Source organism: Balaenoptera acutorostrata, chromosome 13 (assembly GCF_949987535.1).
Source record: "Balaenoptera acutorostrata chromosome 13, mBalAcu1.1, whole genome shotgun sequence".
NCBI lineage: Eukaryota > Metazoa > Chordata > Mammalia > Artiodactyla > Balaenopteridae > Balaenoptera > Balaenoptera acutorostrata.
In genome coordinates this window covers 29,726,051-29,742,580 of record NC_080076.1, presented here as the reverse complement: position 1 = coordinate 29,742,580, position 16,530 = coordinate 29,726,051, and the positions used below count along the sequence as shown (strand labels likewise).

Sequence of the window (16,530 nt, the reverse complement as noted above, 5' to 3'; positions counted from 1 at the left end):
GTTCCAGCCCAGTTGTCAGTGGTCTTCAGCAGATAGTCTTGTGGGCACTATGGTGTGCTAGAGCCAGCTCATGGTGGCAAGAGGCAACAGGGCCCATCTATTTCCAACTCTGCAATCAGCACCTTCAGGTTGGTAGCTTGAAGCGGTGAGAATATTTACACTGTGGAAATTGGCAAATGCCTTGCATCAGGGCTTTTTTTTTTCCCCCCCAGAGAGTCAGTTATTAAAGATAGGTCAGGACAAGACTTGTTTGTTAGTAACAGTTAGTCCTCCCACTGGCACAGTGTGCTCAGATCTGAGAGCCACATTTTGAGGGAGGCATTTGTAAAGGCGGTGATGACACCAGGAACCATATCCAGTGAAGAAGAGTTGAAAGCCCTTAGGATATGCCACCTGGGGATGTATGGATATGATACCTGTCATCAAATGTATCAGGGATGGCCAGTGGCAGGAGGGCTAAGCATACTATAGTGTGGGCACATGGGCAGGACCGGAGAATGTATGGGAGAGGATGCATCTGAAATCCTCGGGGTTTGGTGTCTGGCTCTAACTTGAGATTTGTTGCCTGGAGTGGGCTGGTTAGTTTCCTCACCTGTAAAATGAGGTTCACATTATCTATTTAACAGGAAGATCTTGACAGTAAAAGCAAAGCAGTTAGTTCCTTTTACTCAGAACTAGGGGGATGAGTTTCAGTGAGGCATATTTCAACTGAATAAAGGTAGAATTTGCTAAAGACTAAAATAGTGAGTGGCACTTCCTCAGAAGTGTTCAAGCTGGATGTCCATCTGTCAGAGAAGTTGGAGAAGGGGATTCCTGCATTGGAGCGGGGCTGGTCTGGATAATCTCCCCCTAGGATCCCTTCTACACTAAGACTTCTAAAGCCAAATACATCCCCAGGCAAGTCAATGACCAATTTTTTTGCCTCATTTCCTCCATCTGTCAAACAAGCAGGATAGTTTCTGTCCCTTCATGTCTTTCATTGTTGTTGAGATTTAAGTGAGATCATCATTTGAAACGTTTTTAAATCTAAGAGTAAAGGTATTTTGTCAATCTCATACTTCACCATTCTTTTTATAATAAAACCACTTTACACCTTGGAATAGGGCAACATTCCCTGTGATGTGACTATGAAGAGTGCCTGCTGTATTGCACTCAACAGATAATAGAGGGTAAATAATTAAAAGACAGCCCTATTGTCAAATTATTTTCAATATTATGTGGAAATAAGCTTGTGTGTCTTGGAATTAGGATGCTTGTTAATATCCCATGAGGTCAAGGAAAGCCTTAGGGTGAATGGAGAGATTAGGCCACTGCTGTTGACAGGTGCCTTCCATTTAGATATGGCAAAGGTAAGTGGCTGGACACAGCTAGATACGGCTTCCCTACCCTCTTTTTCATCTTCTGTCCCAGAGTGAAGCTTGTTTCATATAACTCACAGTGTAGCAATGGATCCTCTGCCCTCCAAATTATGGACCACTCACCTCTATTCTTAACTACAATTCCTTAGATCTGGGATTTTGTTTATCAAAGGACCTGGGGATTCCAATTTTTCTTGCCCGGTTAGGAATGAAGCACAGCAAATAGCTATAATAGGAATAGTTGCAGTGTGATTATAGTGTTACTGATTGATAGTGGATACTTTCCTAAAACCAGGTTTAAGTAGTAAGGGATGTGGAGAGAAACAAGAGGCTACTTATTCTCTGAAACACCAGTAAGAGATGGAGAGCATAGATTCTCTTAAACATACACTTAGGCCTCACCAGCTTCTCTGTTCTGCCAAGGGCCCTGCCTCTCCTTACACCCTACCACTCTACCATTTTTCCTTTGATAACTCACCCCCAAGTACCTTTAGTAATAGACAATTTGTGTGAAGCCTAATAATGCTTTGGGTGAGTGACAGGGCCATCCATAGCCTTTTCCAGAATTCACAGCCTGTCATACCATGAGGTGATCTTACAGAGTTTCTCATGTCAGAGGCGGGGAATACCAAGGGCCAGGCAGAGACATGGCTTGCCCAAGGTCACCAAATGAATTGCCAAATGTAGCTGCAAAAGTGAACATCATCAGTCCGTGCGGTGGGCCTTTGTGCTATAAATAAAGGGCTTGGGCGTATGATTACTAAAGGGGTCTCAGACTAAGTTAGCAGCTACTTCCTGTCCTGCTGATGTAGCATCTGTGTGTTACACTCATTTTGCTCAGTCTCAGTGGGTAACATATAGAGAGGCTTCCCCCAGCTGAGCCAGCCGGAAATTCTGGGCAGTTTGTCCAAAACTGGGTGGACTGTGAGTCAGGCACACACGTGATTTCAGGGAGAACCAGTTAAAGGATATCTTATTAGGAGAAGAGATCCAGGGAGACATAATCCATATACGATGGATTTTGATGAAAAGAAAGCCTCTGTTTTCCAGATACCTCTTTGAGATGATCTTCTTGTTCTTGAGAGTAAAATCATACAAAACCATTTTTAGCAAACTGTAGTCTCAGCAGGGCTATGTGAAACAGGTACATACACACCGCAGCAAAGAAGAGTTACTGGTGAACCAGCTGCTTCCAGAAGTACTGTATAAAATACAAGAGGACCAGATTTTTAACAAAGTACAAGGATATCTGTATTTCAGAGAACCATGCCTCCTTCAAAGTTGTTATGCTAGGAATCTAAAGCTTAGTATACTGGGGAGCAACTTTAGAAAGATGTGGCAGACTCTGTAGAGTATCTTTAATGGTGAAGAATCATTCTGGAAATAGCCAGATGTCTCGATCCTCAACAAGCTCCTGTCCTAGGGAATGGCAGGACCAAGTAAATACACAGCATGTACAGTGGCTGTAACATTGTACAGTCTTACAAGGCAAGAGCAGGACCATTTGTGAAAGAGATTGCACATTAATTGTGCAAACAGTTTTCAAGTAGAAGCTCAAAGAGATTTTCATTTCAACCAATAGCAAAGCATATAAACAAACAAGTTCCACTTGGTTAATTAAAATAAATAAGCAAATAACCTGATTTACTTCTTTAAAAATATGTAATAATCTTTCTAATGAAAACCATAAGCAGAAGTATTTGGTAAACAAAGACCGTCTTTTAAATTTTAGTTTTGTGAAGGTTATTTCTTAAAAATGAGAGGAAGAACTCGGGTTTCACTTCTCTATCTTTGTTGAATATGGTTGTCTGTCTTCCCTAAAGATCTTACCTCCTGTTGTCCAGTTCCTTGATTCTGTCAAGTGCCAGACTGTCCTTAACAACTTGTGCTCCTTTTAGTTCTCATGCTATGCTGGACTTGAAGATGACATAAAAGCACATTTCTTGCCTGTAGTAACAGAGATGGCTTTTTCTATATTATTAAAAGCGCCCACTTATATGGTCATAATGATATCACTCTTCCTTGGGATGCAACTATCCTCTTCCCATCATTGGTTGCCCTTTTTTATAAATGCCCACCTCATTGTGTCTTAGCGTGTGTCTCTAAAAGGCAGAGGTCTTTTCTAGGTGGAGTGAGGTTACCCACGACAGCATTTAGATTATTGGCAGTGCCACATGTATGGAGTAGTTAAGAATGAACATAGGCTTTGGTTTCAGATGGAATTGAGCATGTTCTCTGGATCTGTCAATTACTCTCTTGTGACTTTGAATAAGCTACTTAATGTAGCTAAGTTTCTGCTTTCTCATTTATAAAATGGGTGTAATCATAGTACTGCTTTATGAGGTTCTCCAGAATAATTAATAATAGGAGCTGATCCCTGGAAAGCATTTAGTAGTTTACAGGGATTCCCAGCATCTGTGATGGTGCCTGGAACTTGGCACACCCTTATTAGCTAGAAGAAAAAAGGAAAGGAGGAAGGAAGGAAGGAAGGAAAGCAGGAAGGGAGGCAGAGGGGGTAAACTTGATTAGGGAGAGAATATCCACCTGATGATTAGCGCACAGCGTACTGTGCAGACTCTAGTGAGTCCTTGGTCAGCCAGGGTTCAGGAACGAAGGTTCTTTGAAAAAAGTCAACTTGAGTTCAGAGAAATGTGAGGAGAAGATCAAGATGTTACTTAGATGCCTACACTGTGAGCCTGCCTGGGGCTGATGGGAAGTGGGAAGCCTGTATCCTACCTGCACGGTGGGTCATCTGGGGCCTGGCTGGCAGTGGTTCCAATGTCCCTGTGCCAGGGATGACTCCCTGACAGAGTAGGGAGGGAGAAAGCACCACTCCATTTAGGGATTCCTGAGGGGGTCATGGGTGCCTTAGAGGACTGGACTTGTCAGGATTTGGAGCTATGTTCAAATTCCAGTTCTGCCACTTTTTGCCCCTATAACCCAGGACAAATTAGTTAACGGATTTGAGCCTCAGTTTGCTCAACTGTGAACTGGTGAAAATAATACTAACCTGCATTAATAATGTGAAGATTAAGAGGAATAATAGAGTTAAAGCATCTACCTGGTACAATAACACGCAAAAGTACGTCCTGAAAAATCAATTATTTTTTTATATTATAATTGCCAAGAGTTCAGGGTAGGCTTTCAAAGGAGGAGATCCTTCCACTTTACCTGAGGCTTTACAAAAGCTGTGGCTACCTTCAGCTATAAGGCCAGCTATCACTGGGTCCAGCTTGACTTTATCCCTTTTAGATATTCACCTGTAATTGTGATTAATTGCTCTAGATTTGGCCCGAGGGACCCAGATTCTCAGCCAAATTGGCTACACTGAGCTGAGGAGCCAAGCTTTTGACTCCAGTGCTCAGATACTCTCTGAAGCAAGCACCTTCTGACTTTTCCATTCTCTGCTGCTGAGGGAGCCCAGGGGTGTAAATCAATTTCCTTGGATTTGCCAAGGGGATGCATTAGAAAGCTTTAATACTAGTCTTGGAGCCAAGCAAGCAGATCATTTGGTCAGTTCTAAGCAGAAATTCAGTACATGATGAGAAGGCAGAGATGAGGATGGATTCTCCCCAGTATCCAGCTTTTCTTGGCGTATGTTCAGTGTGGGAACCTCCTTTACTGGCCTTTTACTGACTTTGGGAACAGCCCACAGATGCTTCCAATGGAATGTGAATTTTGCATTTTGTTCGAAGGAAAGAACCTACAGCCCAGATTCTTCTCCTGAGAAGCAACACATCTCTAGCTCCTTTCTTTCCTGGTAAGTTAGCTATGCTTTCTTAAGTGTATAGGTTGCTGAACTTCAGATGAAAAGAATAGACATCACTGCTTGCAGAAAATGGAAAGAAAAGGAGAGAAAGCATTTTCCCAGTGAATAACTCATGGCAAGTATTAAAGTCTGTGTTCTTAAAAGGTCTGCTCATGCATCCATTCCAATCCTAGTAAGAGATGACTGTCTTAGCATTTTTAAAGAGGTGAGCTGGTTAATTCTCTTCCCCCAGGTATATTCTGTTAGCACTGGGAGTGGCTTCTTCACCTATGTAGGGGCCTTCTCTTTTAAGATAAGCATTTTCCAATTTTATTTTTTATAAAGTTTTAAATCAAATAAATCTTAAATGGAAGTCCAATATAAAATGCCAATAAGAGGTGTGCTGTTCTGGCTAAAGTGGGATGGGCTCCTTAGAGCACAGTTTGAAAACTACTCTTCTATAAGTTTCCTATGCATGGTTCATTTTGAAACATCAGAGGCATCATATAGGACCTGATAAAACCTCTATTAATATACATTCCAAAAATAGTGGGGCTCATGGAGTATTATGATGTAGTGAAAGGGAACACGCATCCACCAAACCAGGGTCCTGTGCCTCCCTACCACCTACAAATGGTGTAACCTCAGAAACGACTTAAGCTGCTTGAGCTACTTTTTACCAAAATGCATAATAAATGAGGATATGAACATTCATGTCACCAGTTTATACCAGGTTTACCTCTGTAAACTTCCCACCCAACACCACACAAGATGCCCTCCATCCATGAAATCCAGTTTCGTTTGTCTGCAGAACAAGACATTTACAAAGAATTTTACTGGGAAGTTCAAAAAGTGCAGGGTGAACTTCTGTAGGTTCACCAGCTTCAAATAACATAAAACAAGACTTCTTGTCTCAGTGAGTTCTGGATTAGGGCATTCAGAGGCCTCTTCTTTCATTAAGCTCGATACGTATAGCTCTAATCTGCAAGAAGGATTAAATACATTCTCACCCAGAAGTTGAAATAGCTGTGTCTTGGACAACAACCAAATATACATACCACTCTAAGAACATAGGTTATATGTGTGATCTTGCAAGATCACACATGGAGGCTTTAAAGAAAATGTATAAGCTCTTTTGGCTACATGTCTAGGGGAATTTGTTACAAATCTCACCTATAAATATTAGAACCCCATTATTTAAAAGATAATACAAGAAAAATATAAGCAATCAAGACCAGGCTTGCTTGGAGTTATATTCAATTATTATTAGCCATCCTTGTTGCTCTTTGGAAGAGAACCTAAAACTAAGACTGGAGGTATCAGTGGTTTCAGGTTTAACCTTTAGAATTCCATGAGAGTGAGGGGATTTAGCAAAAGGACACTCAGCCCAGCTAGGATGGCCACTTCGAGTGTGTAACTTACTTCTTAGGCTGGGAGGAAGCTGGCTGCTTGGCCCCTGCATCAGCCACCCTAAATGCTTTGGCAGTTAGAACTAATGCTTTCCAAATTGTAAGGTTGTTTACCTTTAGCTTGGATGTGGATGTGACTGCAGCCTCACTGGGATGGTGACCCCGTGTAACAGCCTGAGTGACCACTCTCTAAATTCCTGTTTGCACACCAATAATAGAGACACAGTACAAGACTATCTCATTGCCCTCCCATCTGTCCTTCTGATTAGAAATTCCTCCAGAGAATGTAGACAACCTCTTAGAAGTGTTTTGTGGGGAAAAGTTCCAGGAAAAAAGAGAGAGAGGAGACTAGATAGAGTCTGTTCCATCTCTTTTATCCCTGAGGTAAGAGAGACACACTGGGGTACTGGAACTGTGGGGCCAGAGGGAACACGGAATTCATTTTATAGGTGGTAAAACAAGACCTGAATAGGGGAAGTGACCCCAAAACAGATCCCATAGCGAGTGGAGGCAGACCCAGGGCCAAGACATGAGTTTTCTCTCTCTGAGTCTGACTTTTGTACAGCAGTATTCCAGTCATCATCCTGTGAGGAATAGCAACCTGTTGGTTCCATTTTACCTCCCTCAATTCAATTTCCACATTTCCTTCTGTGTTCCTGGAACTCTATTGCAGGCTCACTCATGGTTGGTGGTTCCAGAGCCTGTTGCTTGGTAGAAACCAAGCTTTCTTCCTTAGCTTTTTTTCCTTTTCTCTGTCTTAACCCCTGCCACTCTCCCCTCCCGATTTGAATCTCCCAGTCCCCAGGTGTTAGGTCATCTAAAACTTTCTTTGGGTTGCCTGCATATGGTTGGCTTTGTTGTTTCTGCTTTTTCACTGGGTAAGCCACTTACTCTTTCTGGGCCTCAGTTTCTAGTTGGTTTCTAACAACCCCGATCACACACATAATTGGGTGTTTATCTCCCTTGCTGGGATGCTGCCTTCCACACAGGCTGTCCCCAACTGTTTTGTCATTTGAGGGATTGGGGTGGGATGTGGTTCATGTTCCATCCTGTAGCCAAAGTAAGAAGCAAGTGACACTTCTCAAAATAAAGAGGGGGAAAAAAAGTCCATTTCCTACAAAATAGAAAAGGGAAAGGAGAACAGATTGAAAAGAGGACAGGTGAGGTAAAAAGCGTATTTAATGAAAGGATGGTGTCTTTAAGGGAAATTTGAAATAGGGTCATTTGTTTTCCCCAAAGCCATCTTTGCTCTGTTTTCTTTATCTATGTCCCTGCCTACCACTGCATCCACCCATCCACCCATCCATCCATCTCACATGTCGTCATCTACTTTTCTGGCCCACGGGGAGAGAATATTTGAGAAGAGCAAATAACCTAGAGGATCCCTAGCACAGCCGGGCTTCAGTGTGTCCAGCTGCATGTCTACAAGGCTGGGATCCTTTCAGCCAGATGTCCAGCATGAGCCCCCCCCCCCACTCCCCATTTTATGTCAGGGACTCCCTTCCCGGATGCAGTGTGTCCTCTTGATGAGGGGCCAGAAGAGGGGAAGTGATGCTCCTGGGGCTGGAGGACACAGAGGAAAATGGAGCAGCTTCCTCCCCTCTTTGGAAGGAAGCTCTGGAAGCTGTAGAATTTAGCAGGTGAAAAAGAAGCTCTTTGAGGGGCAGTCTGAGGCCCATGGAGGTCCCAGGGTGCTGCAGCTGTGCTGGGGGTGACTTATGGTGGTGTGGGAAGCAAAGGGAGAATCCCGTTCAGGAAGCTGGGCGTGAGAGGAATGCCAGCAGAACGCCTCTGCTTGTGAAGCTGAACGTATTTCTCTCACCCGAGGGTCCCACAGCTTCCTTCATCTTCCCCCTGCTCCCCAGCCTGCCCTTTGGGCTTGGAGAGACCAAGAAAAAAAATTGAACTTGCGCCGAGAGAGAAACTGCAGCTCCTCAAAAATGGAAAGCAGGGTCATCATCATAATATTCTGAATGTGGACTGTTCCAGAGAGCAGGGAGACGTGTCAGGAATGAGAATGGTTTGAGACAGGGCCCCAGGATGCTGCCCAGCTCCACCAGGGAGATGAAAGAATTTTCTCCTTCCTTTGCCTTTTAAATGTAATTCTGTCTGCCCTTCTCCCCCACACCCACCCAACCCTTTTACTGGGAGCAGTGCAGACATTTAGCCATCCTGGGAAAAGGCAGGATCCTTTTCATTAACTGCAACCTGACTGCAGTCCCCAGAGCCACGGCGGAATGCATTTCCTCCCTCTTCGCTTCCCTGTCCTGGATCCCTCCCCACACGGCTAGGATGGTCTGAGCAGTGAACTCTTTTTCTGTGGGACAGAATGAGGAAGGGGTCTGGTCAGGGGGTGGGGGGTGGGGACAGTTTGGACAGGGTCTGGATCAGTGCTTTTTAGGGCAGTGATTTGTGGAAGCACATTCTCATCTCTTCTCTGCCATGCCTCAGCCTCCCCTGCTGATTAATTCATTCAGATATTTGAATGCTATTTCATGCAGGATATGCTCTAGGTGCTGAGCATTCTAGGTGTCTTTTCCTCTTGTCAACTTGAAGGATGTCATAAGCTGTCTCTCACACTTCTCAGTAATTTAGTCATTCCAGTCCTCACCTCTAGTTTGACACTATTCCCCACTTTTCTTGTAAGTCATTTGACCAACAGGTACTTAATGACTAACTCTTTGTCCAGATTCTTCTTAACACTTTGAGAAATGCAGAAGTTATGTAAAATTTATATAAACCATGGTCTTGTTGGGCATGGGCTTGTTAGGCGAAAAAAGGAAAATACAAAATATATACAAAAGAGAAGTTTAAATAATTAAGACCTAAATTGCGGGAATTCCCTGGCGGTCCAGTGGTTAGGACTTCGTGCTTCCACTGCAGGGGGCACGGGTTCGATCCCTGGTCGGGGAACTAAGATCCCGCATGCTGCAAGGCACGCCACCACCCCGCACCCAGCAAAAAAAGAAAAAGAAAAAGAACTAAATTGCATGCATCTTTCTTCTGCTTAAGAGAAGGGAAAGAGGATGTAAGTTGTAAGTTTTCCAGGGAGGATGGGATAGATCCTAACTTTGTTGAGCAGGGGACACAAGGAATAATAACCAAAAATTCTGTATCTTTATTTCCATTCAAAGTGGATATGGTCATTTCTCAATCCCAAACCACTAACGTGAGGGAATAGCGCATATGCTAAGATGCCATGAACACCCTTGTGGTTTATTTTCTGTTGCAGCATCTCAGAACTGGGAAGAACTAGATATTTGGGTCTTACTTCTGCTGTCTGCCTGGTGAACCTCGTGAAAGCGCAGTAGAAGAGTCCCTGCCAGCTGGACTTCCAGGGCCTGGAGAGTTTGAGACCTGAGTCCTATACGCTAACACATGTCTGTGGCCCTGTTCTTGCAGAGGTCACTCCTGTGCCCATACATCACCACAGCCTGTCTGTCCCTCCTCCCCAGCTCCATCCCAACCTGTGCTTGAATCAGAGGCCCTAGGCCATATTGACAAGTCCTGAGAAGTGGATTGTTGTTACCAATTAAATAAAATAGTATCTGAAAGGAAGGGTTAGTTAAGGGTCATTCATAGGGACACACATTTTATGTTCCTGCCTGTGACTCATTGGACTAACAGTCTGGCACTCATCTTTTTTCCTATGTCTTGTCTCCTCAACAAATGATCTCCAGTGTGCCTCCACCAGAGGCATCATGTTAAAGGAGAAAGAGGATAAGCTTTGGGATAATATACTGTTGGATTTAAATCCCAAATATGTGTCCTACCTGTGTGACCTAAAAAAGGTTTTTTAACCTCCATAAGTCTCAATTTTCCCATCCATAAAGTGGAGGTACTTTCTATTTCATGAGGGAGTTATGAAGATTAAAAAATAAAAATTCTATAAGGCAGCAACCACTGTGCTGGGCACCCAGGCGATCCTCGATGTGTCATGATTCCCTCCCTCCCTCCTTAATGCAAGCCACAGCTGGCAGAGAACAGACGCAAAGGGAGCTGTGCTGGGGTTGGTAAACCCCTTTTCCATGTCTTCTCCCCACTGCCGACCTGAAGCGGCTCTCCGCCTTGTCGCCTGTCCATTTTCAAGGCTCAGTTCAAACTCCATCTTATTTCAGCAACCCTACCCTGACCTTTCTTGCCTTACGTTGTTCACAGTTTGACACTAACACCCTACTACACTCTGCTCATACTGACACATGCGTGTCTTACCCTTGGACCAAATTGTATGTCCCTTGAAGGCAGAGATGCTGTATAATTATGTTCAGCCCCCAGTGTCTCGTCAGGTACCCTCATGGCTTGTTGCTTGGCTGTGTCTGCAGTCAGGGGCTGAGCTGGCTCTCTCTCGGGATGGTGTCACCTTTCCAGGCAAATGCCACTTGGGGAATCCTGCCTGCAGGCCTCGGTGTGGGGAGAGAGGTACATTCTCTACCTCCTTCCTGCTCCATCCCAGAGTTTACACACTTTGTGCGTCATTTTTGGCAAAGTCATTGAGAGAAGCTAGGGAGCCCAGGTGAGCTTTTCCGAGGGCTGGAGGCACTACAGCCCAGCGTGACTTCCTCTCTTTCTTGAACCAAACAAAATATTGTTACAGCAAATATGAAATCTTTCCTAGTTTTCACAAACGCTCTCCAGTCCTAACAAAGCTAGCGGTCACACTCCTTGAATCAAAATAAGCATCTGCCTTTTTTTCTCTTTAGCCCACTTTCCCAGCATTTTTGAGCAACAATAAAGAACGTGATTATTTTATTAATTTATTTTATGATTCCATTGGGTGCTTTCTGGAGAGCATGCAAAATATTAAAACCTTAACTTTACCCTTTAATATTGATTAAACACAGAGATACAGAAAATACATAACCTGACTCTCATCTAACATTGTGCATAATAGTTGGAGGCATAAGCTATGAATACCTCAATAACATATAAAATCAAAGGCAATGTACGATAAAGGGAAACTGAGTCATGTGCAGCTGGGGAGAGTAAAGGGTCATTTTCACTGGTCTGAGTTTAAAAAATGAAGAAGCAACAGCCCTCCCAGAGGAGATGAGCCTTTAACTGTCTCTTTTACTTGTCGTATCACAGAATAATTTGATAATAGAAAAGAAGTCAGGGACCTTCTCCCTAAGGAAGTGTATGGACTCACACGTAATTTGTACTTAAAATCTCAGGGGGTCTGTGGACTTGCTGGAGTCCATCCATAGTTCATGATCCCTAACTTAAGACTCTGAAGAATTAGTGGCACCTAGAAAGAAGGTACGAGAGGGCAACAGGGATAGTCAGAGATAGAGTAGACACAAGGTGAGAAGGCCATTCAGTCCAGGCTCCTATCCCAGAAGCACCGCGTTTGCCTTTTGTGATTCTGCTGCTTTAGCTCCAGATCTGGGCTCTGGTGAGTCCATTGCCGATCAGTTGTTCTGGGGACACTGTATGCAAAGTGTAAGAAGTATCACTAAGGAAGACTACTTTGTTCTTTTCCAGCTCCTCACAGCCAGTGACCTTGCAGCCAGCGACCTCAAAGGATTTCAGCCACAGGTAAGTTCCACTGATCCTTTTATGAATTGTGAGCAAACAAAGTTGGCACCAGGGCACAAACCCCCCACCTTGGATTTCCAGCTTCTCTGACTTAAGGAACCAACCTTGACAATGACTTGGTAGTTTGTCCTCTCCCTCTGGCTCCTCCCACCTCATCATGAGCAAAACAACCTCTTTCTGCATCTTTAATATTTTATAGTACGCTAGACTGTAGACCAAGTTGCTTGGAAAGCGTGGTGGTAGGTGATTCTGCTCAGGAAAGTGTTAAACCAAGGAGGTAGAGGGCGGGGTTCTCTCCTGAATTTCTCCTCATTGGGACAGGATACTCACATTTGTGGAATCTTTGTGAGCAAATGCCTTGTAGACATGGTCTGGCAGCCAGGTTAATCTCAGACTTCTGCAGAGGCAGATGGTTGAGTTTTGCTGATCTTGGTTAGGAAACGAGCCATTTTTATCTCTGGCCAGAATGCTTTTTGGATGTCACTATGAACAAACCACAAGAGGCACAAGAAAGGGCTCTCTGGGGACCTCCCTGGCAGTGGTGAAGATGGAAAATCACCTTCCCTGTCTTTGGAAGGGAGCTTACTGTCTCCACACAAATGCATAACCACCAACACACACACACAACAAATGCACGACAGACACAAATTCCTTGTGTTCCCCATGGATCCTAGTGTAGATAGAGTGTGTATGCAAAGACAGGTAAATCCAAGAGCAAGAGATGAGATGCTCCATCCCTTTCTCTGTCCCCCTTTCAATAGGAAACTTCCTGTCACTCCCCAACTCAGTGCTGCCCAAGGCCCCACCTGCTGCACCTCTGCAGAGACTCCCAAGGGCAGAGCAGGTAATTTCTAATAACAATAATTCCATATACTTGGGGATATTTTCTCCTTTAAATATGTTTTACATCCAAGAACTCACTGTACCCTCACTACACTTCTCCCATGTGTGGTGCTGAGACCCCAAGTCCTGGGGAGAAGAGGCCCCAGACCACTCAGAGAGCTAAGAACCAGAATGGGAGTGGAGCAAGAGGCTTGAGGGAGAGAATGAACAAAATAAAGGGCCCCGTTGGTGAGAGTCAAAGATAAATCCATGTACGGTTTGGGGTATTTTGATCACAGCTTGTTGATCCTTCTGTCAGGATGCAATGAGGTTTTAAAAATAGATAGTAAGGAAGCCTTTTGACAATACTGAAAAATGACAATTTATTCAAGTACTTATTCATATAACTCACACAAACTTTCAGGTGAGCTCAGGGAATATAAAACAAAAACAAAAGACAATCAGCATTTACCCATATCCCACCTACCTCCATACCTACTCTCACAACGCAGTGGGATAAATATTTATCTCAGCTAAATATTTATTTTTCTCTGGAAATTTATACAAGTAAAGAGAAAAAAGGCTCTGTGTGATGTTGTTTTGTGGCTTGAAAAGGTTACATAGTGGAGACTGATTTTATGGAAGGGGTATGTGTGTGTGTGTGTGTGTGTGTGTGTGTGTGTGTGTGTGTGTGGTTTTGACATTGTTTCTGACTTGATCATATTCTCTTCATGTTTGTTGAGCCACATTTCTAAAGATATTAGATTTAAAATGAACTATTAAGTTAGGTATATTGTGGGTCTGTCCACAGCATTTTAGGCCATGATCCTAGAAAGGCAGCTTCCCTGCCCTCCCCAAAGATAACCCCGCAGGTGGTTGGTACAGATGGCTCACTCCCCTGCTTCCGTCTGACCTTTCCACATTATTCCATTTGTGTGTCATCCCCCCAAGGCTGGAATATAAATGCATATTTTTCACTCCTCAGGATGCGTGTTCCCGAGGCCAGGAAGCCCTGGAACCTTGTGGCTAGAGTGTAGTACCCAGATCAAAAAGTCAGTTCTGCAGTGTCGTTCCTGAATCAAAAAGGCCCGGATGTGTCAACACCTAGTCAACACCACCCTCTCGGGTGCTTTTCCAAAGAGAAACAGAGCACTGCCCACATGCTTGGGGCTGCCTCCTTCTGGCCCCACTGCACCACATCGTTGGCTTCTGTTGTCATTTTCCCTTCTCTCTTCGGGTTTCAGGTGAAACTGAGCCCCAGGCATCCTGATGTCCACAATCATTCATGGTCATGTTCCCTTCCAGGAACTGTCACTGACTTTCAGGAGGGAACTTGCTGAGGGCCCCTCCCTGGGCTCACTGTCAGTGGGCCTGTCAGCTTTCACATAGTCCACATTCACCACTTGCATGGAAAAGTTTTTGTCTTTTTTTTTTTTTTCCCTTGAAGCCCGTCCTGCTGCAGCCTCTTAAAGAAAATAGTCATGATTTCCTCCCTAATCTTTGCTGCCCCTCCACTTTGAAAGTGTGGAGAGGGGTGATTGTATGAGGCTGGCCTCTCCTTGTCTCTCTTCTCCTTTCTGCATCCAGATAGAGAAGAGGAGGGTAAGGAAGTGACTATCAGCCTTTCTCCCTGTGATTATTGGTTTGTAAAGACACCATGTTCATTCCTAGAAATAAACACATTACTTTGAAGGTAGAGCCCAATGCTGAGATTCTACGGCCCGTACATTAGCGGTGGGAGTTCTCCCAGGCCAGCGAGCTTGGCTTCTGAGCCACACGGGGAGAACTGTCTGACCGTAGGCTACTAGTCTCAGCAGGTTTAAAAAGCACAAATGGAAATGCTCCTGAAATTCACACCTAAGTCACCCACACTCTTCTCTTCCACTTGGGTCTCCCCCAAACACATCATTCATTTTCCAACGCCTTGTTCTTCCTGACTTTAAAGGAATGAACACACTTGAGTCCCCTCTTTTCTTGTCTTCGGATGATTAGATATGAGGACCCTCGTCTCCCTTTGCCAGACCATCTCTCTCCATCCCCAAAAGGAATAAAAAGAGGCATCTCATTCCCTTAGTAGAAGCCCCACAATCATATGATTTCTTCTTCATTTTATTTTTACTCTTTTTTTTTTCTCCTCAGTTTAAGAGCTATAAGTGTTCACTAGAGATTTTGGAATGTGTGAAGGTGGTCAAAATGTACAAACTTCTAGTTATAAAATAAATAAGTCCTGGGGGTGTAATGTACAGCATGGTGACTATAGTTAATAGTACTGTACTGTATATTTGAAAGTTATTAAAAGAGTAGGTCTTGAAAGTTCTCATCACAAGAAAAAAATTTGTAGTTCTGTGTGGTGATGGATGTTAACTATAAAAATTAACTAAAAAGAAGAAATTTGGAAAATATAAAAAAATAAAAAAAATCTCTTTGCACCCCAGAAATATTTATAATGACATTTTGGGGTATAGTCTTACAATAGTTATTGTACATAGACATACACATCTATGGGATTTTTTTAAAAATTGATAATCATATTTTATATGCTTTTTTTAACCTTCTTTTTTGCTTGTTTGCATGCTTTTCATGTCACTGGAAAATCTTCTAGCAACTGGCTATTTTTGTCCACTTGCTAGTACCATCATTTATTTACCACGCCCCTCTTGCTAGACATTCCATTCCTTTTGCAGGCTGAGCTCTCCAGGAGGAATCCAAGGCAAGTGCTAGATTCTCTGCTCTCATCTAAGATACAAATAGCATCCACGGCTTCTTGGCATTTAGTTCTTCTTTATCTCTCAGTTCCTACAGGCATGTGAAGGTTGCTTAAATTTTGTAGTAAAGTGTCCATGTGTGCCCATGAGCATTTAAGCATCTGCTTACAAGGGCCCAGGTTGGGGATGCTGGGAAGAAATAACCGTAGCGTGGGGCCCAATCTCAGATGCAAGTTTCACCTGTCCAGCTGCAGTGCTAGGAAAGCAACCCTGAGAAGACCCATCCCCCACAGAGGAGAGCACCCACAAAAGGACTTGGTCCTCACCTGCTTCATAAATGCCTCACTGTCTCAGAGGAGAGAGGATACTTCTTTCAGGAAAAATTGAGTTTTACTTCAAGTATGCCTCATGACAGGATTTTGGGAGGCAAGTGTAATAGCTATTCTATAAAGGGTCGCCATTTTAAAGGAATTTCTAAAATGTCCGTTGCTATTATGGCCAAGGGGACATTTGCAGTGAAGGGTAAGAAGAGTCACTCAGAACACAGAAAAACATTTTTCAGTGCAGAGAAAACAGGGCTTTCAGTCACTGAGCTGCCATTTCATTCAAAGGTGCCCATGGAGACCTTTATGTGGGGCTCCCTGCTGCACAGACTTTTCCCCAGAATTTTGACAATTCTGGAATGTTCTGCCACTACTATTAGCTTTGTGAACCTGGGGAAGTTACCTATTGGCTTTAATCCTCATTTTCCTTATCAAGCAAAAAAGCTGTGCAGCTTATCCCACAGATTGTTGTGAGGCTCAAATTGTTGTGAGACAATATTGTGAAAGCAACCTAGCATGATGCCTACCACACACAGTAAATTCAACTTTTTATTTTGATAGAAAAGTACAGGTTAAATTATTTAAGAATTGAGAAGAAGGAGAAATTATATCTGTATAGAGCAAGCAGGG

At 43.6% G+C, this 16,530-nt stretch overlaps 1 protein-coding gene across 5 annotated transcripts in view; it reads left to right on the top strand.

The window, feature by feature from the left end:
- The window catches only part of SETBP1 (SET binding protein 1), a 376,312-nt gene that overhangs the window by 179,393 nt on the left and 180,389 nt on the right, over positions 1-16,530 (top strand). For all 5 annotated transcript variants that reach the window (XM_057526551.1, XM_057526553.1, XM_057526552.1 and 2 more), the window contains exon 3: positions 11,997-12,050. In XM_057526551.1, the coding sequence (XP_057382534.1) occupies positions 11,997-12,050 (54 nt within the window). The remainder of the gene's footprint in view (positions 1-11,996; positions 12,051-16,530) is intronic.